Here is a 20035-nt window from a genome sequence, read left to right as displayed (position 1 = left end):
ACAATGCAGTCATTACATGGTGTAGAACCAAAGGGGTGTACACGTTTATTTTTGTTTGATTCCTTTTATTTGAACAGGTTAAAACATGGCTTATAACTTGTATTATATTTTACATCATTCATCACCATCTCATTTCTCGGTACAGCTATTTCAATACATTTTAGGAGGTAATTTTACTTTTCCACCCCAAAGCTATTAATAAATATATTGATTTTAATTAAATAGGTTTAGAGCATTTCCTGCCCCACAGTCTAGAAAAAAGATATTTAAAAACAAACAAACATGTAATTAACTACTTTTATAATCACATTTATACGATCCAACCATCTGTTAAGGCGCTTTCCCCGAATTCAGGACTTGGCCGGCTCATAAATGTCACCTAATACAACTGAACATCCACTCACTTCCAGTCTTAGGGTGTTGATAATTGGTCAGGAATTAAGTTGAGGTCTTACTGTCCTGCTTAACTGCAGAGTAAAAACAAGTGCTAAGATGCAACACTTGTAAGAGTCCATCCTGTGATGGCTCCAGAAAAGTCTGGAGGTCACAGTCTCTAATAAATTACTACATCGTGCTACTATTGTTCAGGATACAACAAGAGGAAAGAGTGATACCTGGGGACTGGATGACTTTGGTGGATGGAGCACATCCCCATCCCATGATCACGGTGGAGGTTGGGGTGGTTCATGCCCAGAAGCTGTCCTATGGTTAAATGTTTTGTGTAGAGAATCAGCCAGGGACATGGCTGGAGCCTTCAGGTGCCCTTGAGGCGCTGTGTGGACTGCCTTTTGAACCAATGGAGTGGTCGTCTCCTCATTCTGGCTCTGGTCAGCTACGAGAATGAGAGACTTGAATGCAGTCACCCTTCACTAAATATGTCACACTGTATTTTAGGAGGTCAGCTGAAAATGAAAAGTAGCAATTACATCTTGGTTTTCAGTTGTTTTCTGAGTCAGAGTCATCTGAGTCTGGAGGCAGCTGGGCTCCCCCAGATACCAGGGTCCCACTCAGATGCCAGGTGACGGCTGAGGCTGTCTCGCCTTGGTCTGCCTGGTTCTCACGTCCATCATTGCAGGTTGGTTCGGGCGACGTAGCACCTCATCTGTGTTCTGGCAGCGGGGTCTGGACGAGGTTCATGCTTTCCTTCTCTGAACCCATTCACCACTTCATCCTCAAAGGTCGCTGTATTTAACAGCTTACATAAACTGCAGTTTCTCTCCATTGCTCCACAGCAACAATGTGTTAGTGATGGTTAACTGTGGCTGTCCTTCTCTGAGTACCTTATTGATTAGTTTTGCAGTGCAACAAAATACAACCAAACCATGTATGAAGGAATTTAAGCAGTTGGTATAAACTTGTTATTTAATGGGCTACTTCATAAACAGTTATTTACAAACATGTTCCATTGATTGACTTCATGTCGTCAGGATGCAGATCATCATCATCATCATCATAATTGAGAACCAAGAGTCTGCAGCTCTCCAGTGCCTAGGACTGTGTGCTCTGCTGTGGCGTCTCCTCGCTCTCAGTGGCGTCTGTCACCTGCTCACCCATCACGTCTGACAACCTCACTCTCTGCAATGGACCCTGTGGCTCCTCCGACACCTGCAGGACAAGACAGATCATCCAACATGAAAACCCAGTCACAAAAAAAAGAAACAGACTTTACTCACAAATCTGAGTGTTGTGTCAGTGAGACAGTCGCAAGTAGGACAGCGAATAGTGATTTATGGTCGTATTCATGAGGTCATCATCTTTTCGTAACCCAGTGTAAGGTTTACATGACAAGTAGTGAGTAGCCAAGTCAAGTGTCTTAACAACAATTTATGGGTCACTTTCTGACCCATGCAATGGACAGAAAGTCAGGAGAAGAGTCCTCATCCAACCCTTGAATAAAATCCATACAGGAAACCACGGAAGTTCAAAGTTGCCGACAGGGGCAAATATTTTTAATTAAATAAAAAAAGAAAACAACTTTAAGAACGAGAAAAACGAGTTAAGAGTTGTTGGACATAGTTACCGGAGCAGCTCCTCTCCTTCTCAACACGATTCCTTCTTTGAGTAAAGCTTTTCCAGTCTCCTCAAACAATGCTGCTTCATCTAGATCGGTGGAGCTCTTCAACTCTGCATACTTGTCAACAAACCTACAAACATATGAGGGATAGGTAAACAAAAGACAATACAGCGATCCATCCTTTTCCCTCTGAACTGGTTGACTTTACCTTTGACTGGTAGATACAAAGTTGGGCTTGGACAGATTGAAAGGCCGAGGACCAGCTGTGTATTGCCTACAGAATTTTCTAGAAAGTCAGAAGACGCCTCATGTGAGATACACTTGCAGAAACAGTGACGATAGACTGGACATCTTCCAAATGTAGCATATCAAGAGACAAGGAAATTAATATTTAACAGAAGTGCAGCATCGTAAGCCAGTGTCACGATTCAGAGTTTATTACAGTATAAGTATTATGATCCCAGTATTATGATTTCCAACTCGTACTTTGTTCAATATACCAGACACATTTCCCTTTGAATACACAATACACATGTGAGTCAATGGCTACTTACGCTCGGACTTCATCCTCACTGTAGAAGATCTCTGGAACAGGGTCGGCCTTTTGAGTTGGTGGATTGGAATATGGCTTTACATAGAGTGGTTCCCTTTTGGGAGGGAAAGCCTCATATACATCGTACCATATTGGTTTTTCTTCTGGCTTCAGGACTCCTGAGCTCAACAGATTTCTGACCCTGGTGATCATTGTGTGACAGACAACAGATTCTTATCTTAATTGAACTTCAAAAATATATATTGTGACATCATAAACGCGTGCAAACTGCAAAACATAATAGCAAACATATTTATTCATCTGACTCAGTTCTTGATCAACATACTCTCACCTTCATCGTTGAATTTCAATGACCTTTAAAGACTGTCAGGAAACACCGCCTTTAACAATGTCATCGCTCAATGGCGACAATAGTTATTTTGTTAATAGAAGTGGATTGAGGATTTTTCAAAAGTCCCCATTAACAGAGTTGCTGAGAGGTAAACAAGGCTATGACATGTCGTTAGCAACCTTTAGCATCTACTGTTAGCTGAGTGCCGACAAGAGTTTTGGCCATAAATTAAAGATTACTAAAGTAGAAATCTTCTTACCGTGAAAACACGGTTCCCAGCTTTTCTAAACGGCTTCCAGCCATGAGGACTTTTAGTTAATAAAAACAGTGGAGGGTCACTGTGACAACTCCAGTCACGTGGGCGTCCCTTCTCTTCTTCTATGGTGCCAGAGCGATGGCCGGTGCGTTTCACTGCATGCTGCTGCTATCTACTGTCGATATGGTGTACGTCTTGGAGCACGGACGCGTGGATTACTGGTTAGGTTAGAAAGAATAAGTCCCACAGTGAGGACATGTTTAAAACTTGAACTGAATATAATTGTTCTATAATTTGAAACTTCAGATTAGTAAGACCAGTTTGATTTTTTATTTTCAACTGTTTTATTAGTTATTTCAACAAAGACCTGCAATCTGAACACATGAAGTTGCATGATCCAGTGGACAAAGTGCAAGAACCTCGCTGAGATATGGGACTGTGAATACACTTGGTGGCTGAGTGAGTCCACCATTAAACGTCTTATCACTGAGACTCCACCTTCACAACTATCTGTAAGGAAGTCATGGAACATGACCGTGCAGTCTAAATCTGTTGTGTTGGTTTGTGGGAAATGACTGCCGTAGAGCTCCTCATTATTAGATTAAATACATTAATAATTCAAAGTTGGCTGGCGGGAGCCTGACAGCAGACCGCACTTCAGCATTGAAGATACAGCCAAGAGAGCATAAAAGATGTGGGGTTTGTTTGAACACTTTCTTTGCGAAAATCAAATGTATTCAAAGCATTTCATTTCAATCCGCTCCGCGAGTTTTTCATGAACGTTGCTGAATGTTTTTGATGTCCAAATATTTAAGTTCACATCACAATATTTCAGAGCATTTACACACGTACTGTATTAGTCTCAGTAATAAAGTGACTAATATTTGACGATTGATTATAATCACTGAACTGCCCATTGTAAATGCAGTTGTAGTAAAATGTATGCCAAAAGATGTGGGACCTCTTCATATGCTTTAATGTAAATAAATAATATATTGGACGGGTGAATGTCCGACTGGTCACTGCTAAAAAACAATCATTAGAAGTATTTCTGGGTCGACCTGTTCAACACACACTATTGTGGGTGAAATAAATATTGTTTTCGTTGTCTGTCCCCTAGATAGCTAAATGTTTGAGAACATGCACTTGAGGGTAACATGCGTCAATGCAGTATTTCACACTGCAGCTGCTATTTGTAGCTGGTGAGCTCCACGTTCTACAACTGTGATTCAAGTCTGTTTCCTTTTTTGCTCAAATCAAACACTTTGGACCGGTAATGATAGAAAATTTGAAATACATTTTAATGAAGGTCAGCAAGCATTTAAAAAAAAAAAAAAAAAAAAAATTATGAATGTTCTGTAGTTCCCCCCGTCGATTTTCCCTGGGCTTGGTGGCACATCTGGACAAGTGACCATCTCCTTTTAAAACAAGCATAAATTGTGGAGACAAAATATGGATTCACCAACATTTTGAAGGTTTCCTCATTTGTGTCTGAAGGAACAGTGTGGTGCTACTGCTGTCCATTTGAGCTCATTCCAATTGAAGCACTTAAAACACAATATATTGATAAAATATGTGTAGCACAGTGTATTATGTATTGGATTGCAATAATATGCTCCAGAAGGTTAATTTGATCTCTTATAAAGTGACTTGTTTTTGAGGAGCCCTGTGTCTTCAGTGTATTATTGCATGTAGTGATGGGCTGATGTGCCTTCCTGAACTAGTCTCCTTATTTTCAGAGCTTTGTGAGGTTTTATCAGAATCAGAATCAGAAAACTTTATTAATCCCAAAGGAAATTGTGTTCGTAACATGCTCTGTACTCAACATATCACAATAAATGAAAAGGAAATACTATTATTGTTTATTATGGCCGTTATAGTCCAAAGAGTTTAGAGCAGAGAGTGCCATGTCGCGGCCTCTGAAAAGGAGGACACTGTTTCATGAAGCCTCACTGGCCCATCAATAATTGCTGCTATACAAAGAATAGACTGATGCAGTTTCAAAATCAATTTCACCTTTGGCGTTAAATCAGCCTCAGGATTAATGCGACTTTGATGAGCGGCTTGAAAGCCAATTAACACTGTCCTTTGATCAACCAACGCGAACACATGCTCAACGTCATAAAGCTCACCAGGCCTCCAACCTGTTTTACATGATAACAAGTCATCCTCACAAATGTGCACCACACTGATGGACCCGAGCTTTCAATGTAGCATGTTTCTTCTCTCGTACGAAGGAACATCATTTAGGTGGTAAATATTGCTGCGTGTGTTGTCTTTACTGGCCTTCTGAGGGATCCAATGGTTCGGCAGCCAGAGCAAGTGCCTGGCTTGAAATTTTCATTTACATTTTCTCTTTTTTCATGCATTTTTTGGTGTTTTTTTGCTAACACTCGCTTGCAACATTGGTCCTCCACTTGGCTCCTGTTTACAATAAGCCGGGACAGACTGAAACAGATGTCAGTCATGTGCACCAGGACATGTCACACACACACACACACACATTTGTTTTGTGAGAGCCTTTCATTGCCATAATGCTTTCCCCAGCCTCTCACACTGAACCTAACAACCCAAAACACATGGCTCACCTTAACCTCTGAACCAAACTTAAACCTAATAAACTACATTCACTGAGGTTTTAACCCGCTAAGCCGACCAAAATGTCCTCACTACAAGGTGGCTGGTCAGGCACTCAAGACTCAGGACACACACGTACACACGTTTGTATTGCTATGCCTGTGGGGACATTGTGTGGTTTCTCACACAAAACACCAAAGGAAGCACCAATCAACAGTTCGGACACCTGAGCAAAAATAGCCAACTGAAAGACAACGGTTTAATAATAAGTCAGTGCAAAAGAGCACTGCAACATTGTCCACTGGCGATGCTCTAACTGGTGTTCTACTTGTCAGTAGAGCAAGCATTAATGAATGTAATGTCCCGTAATGGTGCAGTGGCATTGTGTTGCCTAACCTGGACTTTGGTCTTCACCAATCAGCTGACAGAGAACAAGAGCGTGAGGCCCTGCGCTTCAGGGGTCAGAGGTCTCTCACTCAGTGCACTGATGCTTTACTGTCCTTGAAGTTGCGTGACATTATGACAATGTAATAGAAGCGCACTAGAGGGAGAACACAGACTCTGGGCAGCACACAGAGCGACCGGCTGACTTTTCAGGTTCCACAACAGACGACTGGCAGCCTTAATGTTGTCTTCAGGAATGTTAGCATGTAACAGGGTGGTGTAGAGAGAGAGAGAGGGAGGGAGGGAGGGCAAGAGCCAAACAGAGGAGGGACAAAGAGCAAGAGAGAGAGAGTCATAAATGCAATAATTACAGCTTTAGACAGAAGTGAAGCAAACCACTCTTGGTTCTAGAGACGGTCTACAAACACACAGAGAAGGAAGGAAAGCTCCACCAGCCATTACTGTCCTCCCTGGCGGTGTTTGTCTCAGGTCTTTTGGGGATTTACTTTTTACACCAGCCTCTGTGCAGCATTCCCGGCATGGATTTGCTCCTGGATTCCGGCTGATTTTTCTGGATTACTTTTTTTTTCCTCTTTAGACTAGAAACACTTTAGAAAAGGAGCATCGCAAATCAGTCATCATGTCAGTGACAGCACTGTTCCGGGGGAAGTGGCCGCCCAAATCACAGGACAGCACAGAGAAGCATCCCACACCTGTGATCGAGAACCGCCATGTGGAAGATGATGATGACGACAGCCGGGGCGGCTTCACCAGGGAGCCCATCAAGAGGAACTCCCGATTCTACCGCTCTATGAGGAAGAAGAGAGGGGTTTCCACCGAGCAGCTGGAAGGTGAGACCATCTTTTTTTTTTAAATGAGTGACTTCAGAGACTGTCTGTGTGATGGACAGTGGAGGGAACTGCGCCTCGGTGGAAGGAGTTGGAACAGCCCAGCTGTTGAGCAGTGGAAGTGGCTCTGCTGTGGTGCCTCATGGTGATGTTGGGTGATATTTGAGGCTCATTAGCTGATGTGGAACAAGGCTTGGCGGCCGATCCTTCAATAGAAATCTTACTGAATACTGAATACTCGAGAAACCGGTTCTCACTTGTCTGAGTAATAGCTCTTGTTTCGCTGTCAACCTCTGACCTCCCTATTTCGCTGCAAATCACAGAACGATCAGATCACATGACTAAAAAGGGCTCTTTGACAGCAGCTAACAAATTCACATGCAGCTTAGCAGCGTGTTTGGTCTGAGCATAATCTCCAGGATTTCATGGAGCACTGTAAACTGTTATGGGAATGAACTCAGAGGAGCTGTGCTCTGGACTTTCATCAGGGAGTGGTCAGAGTTATTGCTTAATATGTAACAATGTAGTCATATTCAAGCAGTAAACAACAGATTAATGTGTCATTGTTGGACAAAACAAAAACAAAAGTAATGCTTTTGACAAGTGAAACAGACAATATGTTCTTTTAATTGGTCTCTAGAGATAATTCAATTCAAGCCTGGATATGGATCCATATTTGGAACTGAAATTTAGATATAAATAGGTTGGAAAAAAATAATGAAACAGGGTGTCTAGAACAGAAGTTTTGATCTAGGGGCCCACCTTTCCCAGAACAAATGGCCCATTCAATGAAATCCTTTGATTTCATTTGTGAACAATAACCGTATTTACTCTACTTACATGTTTACAAACCAAAACCTTGTGAAATGACATGAAACCATGTGATCATCGCAAATATATTTGAATATTGAGAAAAGTCCAACCGGCGGTAGAACCAGGTGCAAGTCATGTTCATCAAATTTACTAAAGAAAAAAAGAAAAAATAATACGCTTGATGCAACCTGTTGAGAAAATGGGAAAAATGAATGAAATTATGAATAAAATAATAATAATAATAAAATCATGTCTAAATATCATAAAATAAAAATTATATATTTGATTTAAACTCCAAATAAGATAAAAATTTAAGTGAAAATGAATCTTTTTTTTGTTTTCAAGAACTTCTCCATAGTTGGTAACTATCACAGATTTGCAGCTGTCAAGTCAATTCAGTGACACACTACTGCCACCATACATGGATAGTGTATTAAAACCGAGTGTCTTGCGGCCCAAAGGTGTAAAACAGGGGGCGTTCGCGGCCCAACCATGGGCCCAGGCCCTATGGTTAAGAATCACTGGTCTAGAATGAACCTTGACCTGCGATCCCAAAGTGATGTTCCTTTTGGAAGTGTGGTCTTTAAATTCCAGAGTCCAATAGATCATCATAAGTCATGAGCTTTTAAGTATTATTATGAAACCCTTGCGTTTCTCCAGCTAAAATAAATACACATAAATCAATATAAAGCACACACTCAACACTGAATGGCGGTAACTATGGTGACAGTGTACTGGCATCTCTCTTCTTCAGCTTTGCCCAACACTGTTTGGAGTCAGTCTCAGTCGGCTGAGATGATCACTCCACCAGTGATGTTGGGAATCATGTTATCAGGAGCCGTGGTAGAAAATACTTTTGAGAGAGTTTGGAAAAGACAGAGATTTCTTAGTAAGGATCCTTCTGATACGCAGAGTAGCTTACGATAAAAAAAGTACTTTATTGTACTTACTTTATCAACCAAAGAATTGCTGTGCAGATTCAAATGTCACATGACATTCTCAGGACCTTTCCCTGCATTGATAAAAATATTCACAAAAAAGTCATCTGTATTGCAGAGAACAGACTTAATTCCATGTACATACAATATCAAAAAGAACTGTGAGCAGACTTCAGCGTCAACAATATCAAAAAGAACTGTGAGCAGACTTCAGCGTCAACTGTATGATCAGCCAAATGACAATATGCCTTGGGAGTTAGAATGTTTTGGGTCACCCCTGCCCATGGTGAATGTGGAATAGCAAGGACATAGATCCACCTCCTGCAGATTAAATCAGAGGGCAGCTTGACCGATGGCCAGGGCCTTGACAGTTCAATACCTGGGTCCACAAAAGCTCAAGAACTTTTTTATTGCACAAAAATAAACTCTGTGTTTACTCTCAGCCCGAGGCTGAAAATCCACTCCTTGGTGAAAATCTAATATTAGCACACAGAAAGTCAGACACATGATGAGACTTCTATCTCTGGTTTCGGTTCGCTCTAATGTTCTCTGTTGCAACTGAGTCCAGGAAACCACCAAACACACTCCGCTGGTGTTCCTCAGCATGCACTTATTCATGAGGCCTTCCCAGCTGTTGGTTTGTTGTGAAGTTATTCATTTTCATATCAACTCTGCACTGCACATTCCAGCAAGAACATATTTTCTCAATGAAATTACATTTTAAAAATGGTTCCTCTCTTTCTCTGGATTCTTACCAAACTTCTCACTACTGATATAGTACAGCGTGGCATTAACACAGGCTTGAGGGAGACACCACATTATCTTTTCCATTTCTATTTCATTTAAAACATATTTTCATTTTTACTTAATATGACTTTGGTCGTTTATTATCTTTGGTTAAGCTTGGTTAGGATCCGTAATCATGTTGTAAACCCCACTTGATTTTTTTTCTCAACAATTGACATGAGCACAGAAGTCTGCAATTTTAGTTGCTATTATTAATTTTGATGAATTATAATGCTTTTAATAATTATATTTGAAAGCTACATAACTATATACATTGGAAACTCAAAAAGAATGAACTGGAACTATGCAGTTTTTCTATATCTCAAAAAACATGATTTATTATTTACTATAAAGTCACAGATTGATTATATAGATATATGGATTATGAATTATTGATTCATATTAAATATTTCTAATAATTGGAAAACATATTTTTCTTTCCAAAATGTATTTCCTTCCGATACTAAGCTCTAAAAATGGTTTTTATTTTATTTTTATATCCCTTATTGTATTGTACCCCCAATATCTTATCACACAATCCCTCACATAGCAACATAAAATAATCAGGTGTATTGTCAGTTCCAGAGAGCAGGCACCCTGTTTAAAAAGACTGGGTGTGGAGGAAAGGCTTCCACAATATATTACTAATAAGGTGCAGTACCTGATAAGCGAACCCAATATTGTGAATGTCGCCTTCTCGTGACTTCAGACGGTTACATGCAGCTCTGAGACACGGTGTGCTGTCCTAACATGACTTCAGGACAGGCGAACAAGACACTTCTATTCGCGGACACAGATGATCACGTGTCAGCCTGCAGACTGAGTGAAAAACCAACACCAGATCACCTGGGTATTCGATAGTCTATCTGAATACACACATCAATTTGGTCATTTATTTTCCACACAAGGAAATGATTAACTGTTATAACCAAATATTAATAGTTTACTCAGTCAATCCAGAAACATCGCTGACGTTTTTCTTCCACTGTAAGTGATGAAAGGAGGCTTTCTAATCAGCTGTCAGATAAGAATGACTTTGCTCTCTGCAGGATAAGGTCCTCTCTCACTTTACTGACGCTGGAGCAGTGATTTGAGATACGAGGATATATGACACTTGGCTGGATGGTAAAACGTCATCAGCTGATGCAGCAGAATGAAAGGTCTGTAAACTTAAGTGCCTGTTTACACACATGGAAAGTCAACCATGGGACCCTGCAGCAGAAGCGCACTTCAGTCGTGAAAACAATGAGGAGTATTTCTGGAACTCACAGTCCATTGGGCTAATTCTCCTTTTGAAATGAAGCCCGCCATTGATCTTGTGCACGAATGAGGGGGATTGTCTAATGTCAATACCATGTATATGAATACTCTCCATATTAATGTTAATACCTGAAATACTCTCCAAGCACTTAAAAGCTTTTTACGTAAAAGATAAAATTCATTTTAAAAATGCGCTACATGCATAGATTAAACGTTTTAATGTTTTAGGTCATAAAGCCTTCTCTTGTTTCTGCTGTTGCTATAGAAACAACGAGTAAATACTGGCGCACTAGATGTCAATGATGAGTTCGCATCTTGATAGTATGCTGACGGGCTTGGTCAAATTCGTACGCAAAGATTGGTATCTGACTTCTTATCAGCATGAAAGGTTTGGCGAGGAAATAGCTTTCAAGAAAATAACTGACCTCTTCTGAATCAACATCATAAAGCAGCTTGGAAAAATGACCTCAGGGCAGTGGCGGCGTATAATGAAGTGACTTGAAAAACCTTTACGACTTAAATGTAGTGTGCTAATGTTAAACATTTTAAATCATTTTTTGTCTTTCACTGATATTCAGCCATTACTATTGATGGACTGGTGAGGCGTCATGGAAGTGGCTGCCTTTGCAGAGGCCACTAGATGGCACTCTCTGCCATAAACTCTCAGGATTTTAAACGAAGAGTGCCACCTACTGAGCTCTGAAAATGAGGACACTGTTTCGTGAAGCCTGAGACAAGAAGCAGATTGTCACATTTTGGTGGTGTTCTGGATTTCCGTCTTGATCAATGACAGTAATGGGGTTTTTGTCCCTCCTTGTAGAGAGATTACAACCCGAGCTCCAAGTTCTTCATCACTGACAATGTGTTGTGTCAATTGAGGTCTTTAGGAGTAAAGATATCAATAAGCTTTTGAATACTCAAAAATAAAATACAAATTCATATACACTGCCTGGCCAAAAAAAAAGGCGCCACCAGGATCCTGGATCTGGGGTTGCTGCAGTTGGTCAGGTCTAGGTTCAGCACCATGATGTGGTCAAAGAATGAGGTCAGCTGACCACCTGAATATACTGAATGAAAAGGTTATTCCATCAATGGATTTTTTCTTCCCTGATGGCACAGGCATATTCCAAGATGACAATGCTAGGATTCATCAGGCTCAGATTGTGACAGACTGGTTCAGGGAGCATGAGACATCATTTTCACACATGGATTGGCCACACCAGAGTCCAGACCTTAACCCCACTGAGAATCTTTGGGGTGTGCTGGAGAAGGCTTTGCGCAGCGGTCAGACTCTACCATCATCAATGCAAGATCTTGGTGAAAAATAAATGCAACACTGGATGGAAATAAATCTTGTGACATTGCAGAAGCTTATTGAAACAATGCCACAGCGAATGCGTGGTGTAATGACAGCTAAAGGCGGTCCAACGAAATATTCGAGTGTATGACCCTTTTTTTTTGGTGGCGACTTTTTTTTTGGCCAGGCAGTGTATGTTTACATAAACAAATAAAACAAACTGCAACAACACGCCCAGCATGGGGGGAACAGAGCATGTTAGATTTGGTCCACACTCTCGATATGTTTTTGTATAATAAGTGACATTTTGATAATTTGCCAACAAATTTGTGTCATGTCATGTCATCATTTTGTGCAAGAATTTTCTTTAAAAAGTGAGTGACTGCCACCACCGAAACATGCTGGAGCGAGACAACAAACAGTCCACCCAGGCCAACTGGGTCAGTCAGACTGAAATCCATTGTGTGGGAACTTTTCTTTATCCAATTCAAAAGATCCAAAACACTGACACAGGCTATTGAGAGTCCCATCTGTGGCGTTCTCCTGTTTCCTAATCTGTCCAGATGTATGAAATGACCAGGCTTGGTCAGGTGCCTCTTCCAGTCCTTCACCTGATGAGCTGTAAATGCCAACAGGAAATTAGCTGTGAAATTGTTTTACACAATTGTTAATGCAGTACTTCAGCAGTGCTTTCCTGCTGTCCAGCAGTTTGAATGAATTTCACAGCAGCAACGCCCGCTTCCTCACTCCTCTGCCAGAAGGCCTATCTATTAATAAATATGGAGGTGGGTGGTCATGTAATATGCCTTAAAAGAATGCCTCCTCATGAGTCTTTCACGGGACAAATTTAGAGTCAAGATCAAATCGAAAAAATGAAAAAGTGAGATTATTCAAGGTCTTTAGAAGAGAAAGCCAGCCGTGTCTAGGCATTGGTTTATTTGAAATCTGCCCGTCATTGACTTACATGTTGTTGATTTAGCAGCCTACATGACAAATTGCCACCACTATGCCCACCTTCCGACACTCCGTGAAGAAAAATGATGGACATGTTAGCTGAAGAATGTTCGAGAGAGATGGAGGTACCAGGTAACAGATGGAAGGAAGAAGACAAGCAATTCCACGGACGCAGCTCAGATGACGATGGCAGGTGCTAGAGGACTAGAGAGGATAAGCTCAGGCGGAGGAGGCTGACCTGAGAAGACAGAATACCAGCTAGCTTCCAAATGGCTAAGGTCAGACGCAGTGAAAAACAGTGATTTATTTAGGCGCATTTTCCTGTGAAACAAGGAATAAATACAGAAAAATAATAATATTCTGAAGCTCACTGGACATTTGATTTATTTCTGTTTTTATTTATTTAATCTATCTTATTGTGACTGAGATAATACTATTACACAATTAGTCATATTTTATTAGTACAGTAATGTTCAATAACTGGTCGAGAATCTTTTTTTCCCCCTGTGTAAAGTACACTGCCATCATAAATGACTGGGAAAATGACTCTAGCAAACTAGCAACAGGTTAGAGTGAAACTAATCACAAACAACTTGCTGATCAAGTTGCTGGGGCAAATATGAGGAACCACTATTGTTCCAGTAATCTAAGGTTTAGCATCTGAGGTGATGCCATGACGCTGCTAAAGCCATGAGCTACTGAAGACCTCACCCACATATAGACCAACCTCTTTCATATATGAGCAATGAAAAACCCCATTACTCACGTCCGTCATGCCAAGTTAAAGGTCGATTTACCTTTTGTCATCGTCCTTACTCAAGCAGCCGCATATTCTAACCACGACTGCAGCAGTAAAATGAGATCCAACGAGAAATGAGAACAATATCACTGACACACTTTGCTACTACTGACATACAATCCAACTTTAATGGCATCATTGTCACATACGCGCGGTGTCACATGGAAACTTCCTGCTAACTTGACTAGCTCGTGGGATAAGCCTAATAATTACTCCTGACTTTCTACTTCTTTCAACAGACCTACCTGCCTATGTGACGTGTTGTAAGGCATGAGGTACTGATATTGAATCAGATTTGTGTGTGTGACATCATCCATTAGACATTGTTTTCAAACTCAAGAGCTGTGTGCCTCTAGTCATGTGACAACCTTCTATTGCAGTTCAGTGAGACTGGGTGGTGTTATACAAAAGATAAAATACAAAAGAGGAGTGTAGAGCAATTGGTTTCTCACATGACCTCAGTTGTTGTTTTTTTGCAAAAGCGGATAAATATGATGATCATTTTAACATATGGATAGAAAAGTACAGTTTTACTCATATATGATTGTTTATCAAGTTATAACCTGGTCGGATCCACCGTCTCATCTATCAAATAAATGCAGCCAAGAATACGTCCAGCTTTGTGCCCAGCACGTCTTCTCCAGAGAGTAGCAAGTAGCTGTCCCAGGTTACCAGAGGAACATGTGCACTCCCTTCCAGCCAGACTATGATACAGTTCTCCACTCTGCCTCCATTCCATGTCTTCATATTCAATAACATTAGACTAGACTAATGCCACAGTGGGGAGATTCCACCTGATATGAGCTACTGTTGCTGTGTTTTGGGCGCTATTGAACTCTTCTCCTTCCTCCTCTACAGCTCCTCCGAGGACTACTGCTGACCAAAATTCACCAAACAGATTGTCTTCCAATTCACCGTCACCTCTCAAGTCACCTCTGCTGCCTGCAACTCGACGGTGAGCTCACATGCCCTTATAGCTCAACCCTTCTGCTCAGCAGAGAGCAGACAAACACACACGTAGCCTTCTGGTACTTCATCAGCTCCTAAGTGAATTCTAAATACAGCCCTGAAGCATTTATGCCTCATGCAGCGCCGCATGCCAGAGGTTTGGGAAGCACAGCGGTTATGGGCCTTGTTTTTCAGTCTAACTTGCCGTCTACAGTCATCATTTGGATTCGGATCGGACTCTTTCATCTGAATTTATTCTTTGACAAACAAATGTCCTGGTGTTCATAAATACAAGTGTAGTGATTATACTGCTGAAAGAAACTGCTACATTGCTGGAAAACGTGTTACACTGAGCAGTTTTTCCAATATCTTCCTTCTAAGACTGTTCTCCATTTTTATCTCTCAGTGCAACAATCGATAGTGCCTGATGTTCCTGGACATATAAGTCCAAAGGTAGAGTGGAGGCACTGCAAAACTTGGGAGTCTTGACAGAGTTAGTCACATCGGTATCTCCTGGCAACATGCACTGACTCAGTCAGGACAAGTCACTGGTACTTAAAAATCACATTGTTTCCATTGAAAGAGCATTTTCAGACCCAAATGACATTGATCAAAACTCGTGTCTTCACTCGTGTCTGGAGGAAATACCAGGCATTTCAAAGCAGAGGTGTGTGTTGGAGAACAATAGGCAGAGATTTAAGTCATGCAGATGTAGAACGGGTTGTCCAGTCAAAACAAATCCTCAATCAATCAACCACTGACGCTTTAGCTTTATGAGCTAATGTCCGCCTACACAAGGCCGTGCTTACATCATCAAAACAATTATTTCACACTGCGACCACTGCTTGAACACCAAGACTTCATCTGCCTCTCCATGTCGCAAATGAGCTCTTCTGCATCTGCAGCTGAAATTCTGAACACGTATTTCTAGGATTTAATAAAACAAAGCTGCATGCATTTTGAGATGACTAGTTTAGGCGTGTTGTTGTAGGTAAACTAAACAGTAGATCTTCTTTTTTTTTCTTTTTAAAGGAGTGGATTATTGCCCAATCCCAGCTTTCACTTCACCTCATAAACTCAATAAGCCAAATTCATTTTTCTTGAAGTTACACACAGTCAATATTGGCCATTGGAAAATGTCAGAGAGTTGTCCAACATCATTTCAAACTGCCCTTTTGGCGTGTTTTGCCACGACCTGGTAGTTCTATTTATACTGCATGCTCATGAGGCTGTCTGTCTAAGCTTGGTAGCATTTTGTAACTGAAGACCAAGATCGTACATTCAAAGAATTGGTCTACTCATAAGAAAATATCTATTCATACTGAAAGAGATATTACAAATTTTTCCGCCTTGCTTTGATTTTTTTTTTTCGTGTACACGTGGGTTCTTGGAGTCCTCAAGCCTGCTTGAATTATGATGCTGTTTTTTCTAAGGTCTTGAAAGTGCTTGGAGTTCGGATGCAGTTTTGAAATGACTATTGTCTCTGTCAAAAACACTGTCATGTGAGTGATTGATGTGTGACCCCGCCCCGTGAGGACATGCACACATATGGGCTGCCGTTTGAATGAGAGTTGCCTTGAGGAAAGTAATAGAAATAGTTGCTAACCAAAGGACCAAGCCCACATGTACTACTGTGTGTGCTACATGTAATTAACTATATTATGCTTTCAAGCCCAGAAATATGAGAAATGCTGGCATCACTGGAAACAAATGGCATTTATTCACAGTTTGACATTGGTGGATGATTCAGAAAATCACATTAAATCAATCTGTTGGTACTGATGACAGCATATTTCTTTTGTCACACATATTTATTTTTTTGGAATTGAATTACAATATTTACTTTAGTATACTGCCCGCCAATGGAATCTGAATGGGTTATGTGTGTTGCCCACATTTTTGTATTCTTACAGTATTTATTTTTTTTAAGCATTGCAATGTGTCTTGAGCCTTTGGAGAAGCTACTAAATGGCAGACTGACCGTGATGAAGGGCTCTTGTTAAACGTGCCAAATCTTGGGAGGTTGCAGCGTGACATTTCTGCAGGTGTTTCGTTTTCATTGCTTTTGCACATACTGTGGCAAAGTAAAGGGCCATGTGAAAAAGCTCCCTTGGCAAGTATCACCACTTTCTACGCTGATACGGCATTACGGCATGTTTAGTAAAGCGAAGTGGTCAGAAAATGCTTTCACTTAAGGGCCACTGCTGTACTATCCCAGTGTAGTGAACCAAATTCTTTTTTCCTTCATTGCTATTTTGTCCTAATATCTCAGTATGGAAAATTAGGGGAAAACTGAATACGTATCTTGAGGGTGCTATGGTTTTCAAACCCTGACTAAGAGTTGCTGCCTAACCAGTGCTGTGCCGTGTGGCACCCTCTCATCTGAATTCTGTGTTCGGCCCTCTAACTGATACAGTACAATAAAAAAAAAAAATCCAGAACCATCCATTTCATTTATTTTGCCTGTGAGAGCATTTTCTTATGTGTGTATGGAGGATTTGAGGGAAAGGTCAGAGCTAAAAATGACCACATGTGGCTTCTCTCATCCATCTCCAACCCTATGATTTGGCCCTCGTCTGTTTTTAAGCTCATTCAACTGCCTGTTGAAAAATGAGATGGGTCAAGAAAAGTGGGCGGGAAAAAGCCAACTTCCAAAATTCACCGCACACTGGAAATGACTGAAGATTGTCACGGCTTGGTTGTGCAGGATGTGGCGTTGGTTTTGTTGGGTCATGTCAATATGCATGCATACATACCCGCACACCTATGAATGTACAGTAACATACTGAAAATACTGAGAACGGACAGATTGAAACTGTCAAGAATTTAGATGTGTTACTTTTTCTTGAAAACAGCAAACAAAAAATATGATTTGTATCTATTTATGTCAATTTCATGCAGCTACACCTTTTGAAAGTAACTCAAAAGGGACTTTTCCACAAATAAAATTATTATATTTGAGATTGTGTGATATTTTAAGGTGGTCCAAAACGCTTTTCTGCCACTGTATATCTCACCTTGTTTCCAGTGGTTTGCTATGTGATCTGAGTTCCCCGGAGTTTGATGAAATGGTTTACTCATAAGTTAACTGTAAAAAGTAAACATTTTAACTTGCATGAAAAGAAAAGACCCCACTTGATGCTGTAATGCCCTTGTAGCTTATTGAAGCAGGTTAGCATGTCATCATCACTGTCTTCTAACATTACACTTCAAATTCATTACTTTAGCTGCTGTAACTGTGCTGCTGCAAAGACAGAGGCCTCATTGGTTCACTGCGTACCTTAGCTCATGGCTTTAAAGCCCAACGTGTTTAACGTTACAGTGAGAGGCACACGTGCATTGTCGCCTGTCTCAAAGTTAGATTGTTGTCAGGCGTAACACGATTGCGTTGAAGCAAAAGCCAAGCGGTATTTTATCGCAAAACAGATCTTTTTTAGAAGGTGTATCATGGTAATACTGTATTTTTGAGGTGCAACATCAACACTTCAATGGCCATTCCTCACACTGCTGCAGATTTCAGACGAAGACGACGCTGAACCATTATTACAGTATTGCTTTTGTGTTGCGCTGAGAACAAGCTCTGGTTTCAGAGTGTCAGGTCTGCTCACCACCATTTCACTCTTCCATACAAAGTGAGATGGACCTCTCCAATCAGAATAATCAGGAAGAAAATGACTAGATTCAACCACGTTCTGAATTAAATTTTGTTCTGATTGAAACGGGAGGTTAATGCCAATCTCTGATTGGGTCGGCGTCCATGTGCACACTCCATCAAACTGTCTGTCCGTGTCGAGGGTAATTTTTGTGTGTATGTCCACCCCAGGTCACATGACCTGTAAATAAATTCTGAATAAGCATGAGCACCTTCCACCTCTGCATCTCATGCTTGCTGTCCCAGTCTGCACATCTGAATCTGATGGCGTGGAGACGGAACATCCGATCAGAATACATTCAGTCACTGTGGACAAAGTGCCAATGTGACCGTGGCTATTGCGAGGTGAACTTAGGGGCACAAAATGACCAGCAAGCATAAATCATTCTAATGGGCACACTGGCTGTTTGCAACTTAGCTGAGAGTGAATTTCTGTCAAAACAAACTTCTTCAGATGCCAACAAGCCTTTTGGTAAGCCGTCCCATGATGGTTGCCCATATGTATGGCCTGATAAAAACAAAGATTTATTGCCACTCAAAGATACATATCTACAGAAGTGTAAGGCGTCAGTTAGAGCAGTTGGAAATTCATCAATGTCAGGTTTATGTGAAGAAACATAGAAAGATGATTGATGTATCTGTCCCTGTGCTTGTAGACCTCCGCCTTCACCACGGCTCCATCACTCCAGTCCTGTGTTGCCAAGCAATGGTGAGAGCAGCAGCAGACATTTTCAGCAAAACAAGGATGCTGAGAAAAGGAGCAGAGAGGTGGGAGGAGGAAGCGTGGACATATCTGCCTCGTCCAACAGCAGGCAGAGCACTGACATGATCAGTTACCGGTCTCACGGCATCAAGAGTGGAGATATTACCGAGCTGTCCAAGAAAACCGCAGCCGCTTGCACGGTCCAGGAGGGCGGCAGGAAAACCATGAGCTCCGAGAGATCTCAGGAGGACAATGCCAACCTCAGGTAGGACAACAACTGCTTCCTATTTACACATATTTGAATAACCAAAGTTAAGGATGTTTGAAGAAAAAAAAAGACCGAAAATAGCTACAAATGTTAAAAGATGGAGAAAGTAAACATGGTAAAGATACAGTGTCAGTCTGAAACTTACCCCCACAACAAATGTCATGGCTCCTTGTGGGTATTTTTCAAATGCAGTAAACTGAGTCATCACTGTCTCTTTTAGCATCCAATATGTTATTTTGTGTGTTCTTAGGCTACACAGAAATGGAGAACGCTCGCAGGCATTCAGTCCCGGCCTCAACATTATCAAAAACATCGGTAAGGACTTACTTGTCAAATGTATTCCACCCACTTTCTCCACCTCCAGAGCTGCTGCTCCTGTTTTTATTTTTTTAGTTAGTTGACTGTGGGCTGATGGTTTCTTTGGTCGTGACCTTGAAAAACTGAAAAAAAAGAGGCTCCAAGATGAAGAAATGCTTGTCAAAGAACAAAGAAAGTCTGTCAGATATGCAGGATTATGTATCTGATTCCCATCACACTCGATAAAGACTGCAGCACGAACGCAGCTTGAGATTTCGCATTTTCTAGTCCATAGGAACAATATTGTAACACATGTTTACTTTTCGATAGGATCCCCAGTTCAATTTCAAATATGAG

The 20035-nt window shown here is 41.1% G+C and overlaps 2 protein-coding genes across 2 annotated transcripts in view; one reads left to right on the top strand and one right to left on the bottom strand.

Annotated features, from left to right (window-relative positions):
- Positions 1-1342: 1342 nt before the first annotated feature.
- mrps23 (mitochondrial ribosomal protein S23) lies at positions 1343-3281 on the bottom strand. The gene is made up of 5 exons (XM_053873302.1): positions 3158-3281; positions 2569-2748; positions 2223-2300; positions 2021-2144; positions 1343-1605 (listed from the first exon to the last, which is right to left on the bottom strand). Exons 1-5 carry the CDS (start codon positions 3199-3201, stop codon positions 1489-1491), a joined length of 543 nt encoding a protein of 180 aa, XP_053729277.1. The 5' UTR covers positions 3202-3281; the 3' UTR covers positions 1343-1488.
- A 3220-nt stretch (positions 3282-6501) lies between these two features.
- The window catches only part of ngef (neuronal guanine nucleotide exchange factor), a 28878-nt gene continuing 15344 nt past the window's right edge, over positions 6502-20035 (top strand). The window contains exons 1-4 of the mRNA XM_053873782.1: positions 6502-6966; positions 14669-14765; positions 19067-19378; positions 19632-19696. Of these exons, the coding sequence (XP_053729757.1) occupies positions 6756-6966; positions 14669-14765; positions 19067-19378; positions 19632-19696 (685 nt within the window). The 5' untranslated portion in view covers positions 6502-6755. The remainder of the gene's footprint in view (positions 6967-14668; positions 14766-19066; positions 19379-19631; positions 19697-20035) is intronic.

The sequence above is a fragment of the Synchiropus splendidus genome, chromosome 8 (assembly GCF_027744825.2).
Source record: "Synchiropus splendidus isolate RoL2022-P1 chromosome 8, RoL_Sspl_1.0, whole genome shotgun sequence".
Taxonomy (NCBI): domain Eukaryota; kingdom Metazoa; phylum Chordata; class Actinopteri; order Syngnathiformes; family Callionymidae; genus Synchiropus; species Synchiropus splendidus.
The sequence above is the reverse complement of the archived record's forward strand: the minus strand, read 5'-3'. Positions and strand labels throughout refer to the sequence as shown.

What these genes read in the sequence shown, in the direction of transcription:
- mrps23 (XM_053873302.1), bottom strand. Translation starts at nt 3,201, where the DNA reads ATGGCTGGAAGCCGTTTAGAAAAGCTGGGAACCGTGTTTTCACG. An exon ending in CTGGGAACCGTGTTTTCACG is followed by an intron (nt 2,749 to 3,157) that starts GTAAGAAGATTT and finishes AATGATCACCAG; the next exon opens with GGTCAGAAATCTGTTGAGCT. An exon ending in GAAGGAGAGGAGCTGCTCCG is followed by an intron (nt 1,606 to 2,020) that starts GTAACTATGTCC and finishes CTTGTCCTGCAG; the next exon opens with GTGTCGGAGGAGCCACAGGG.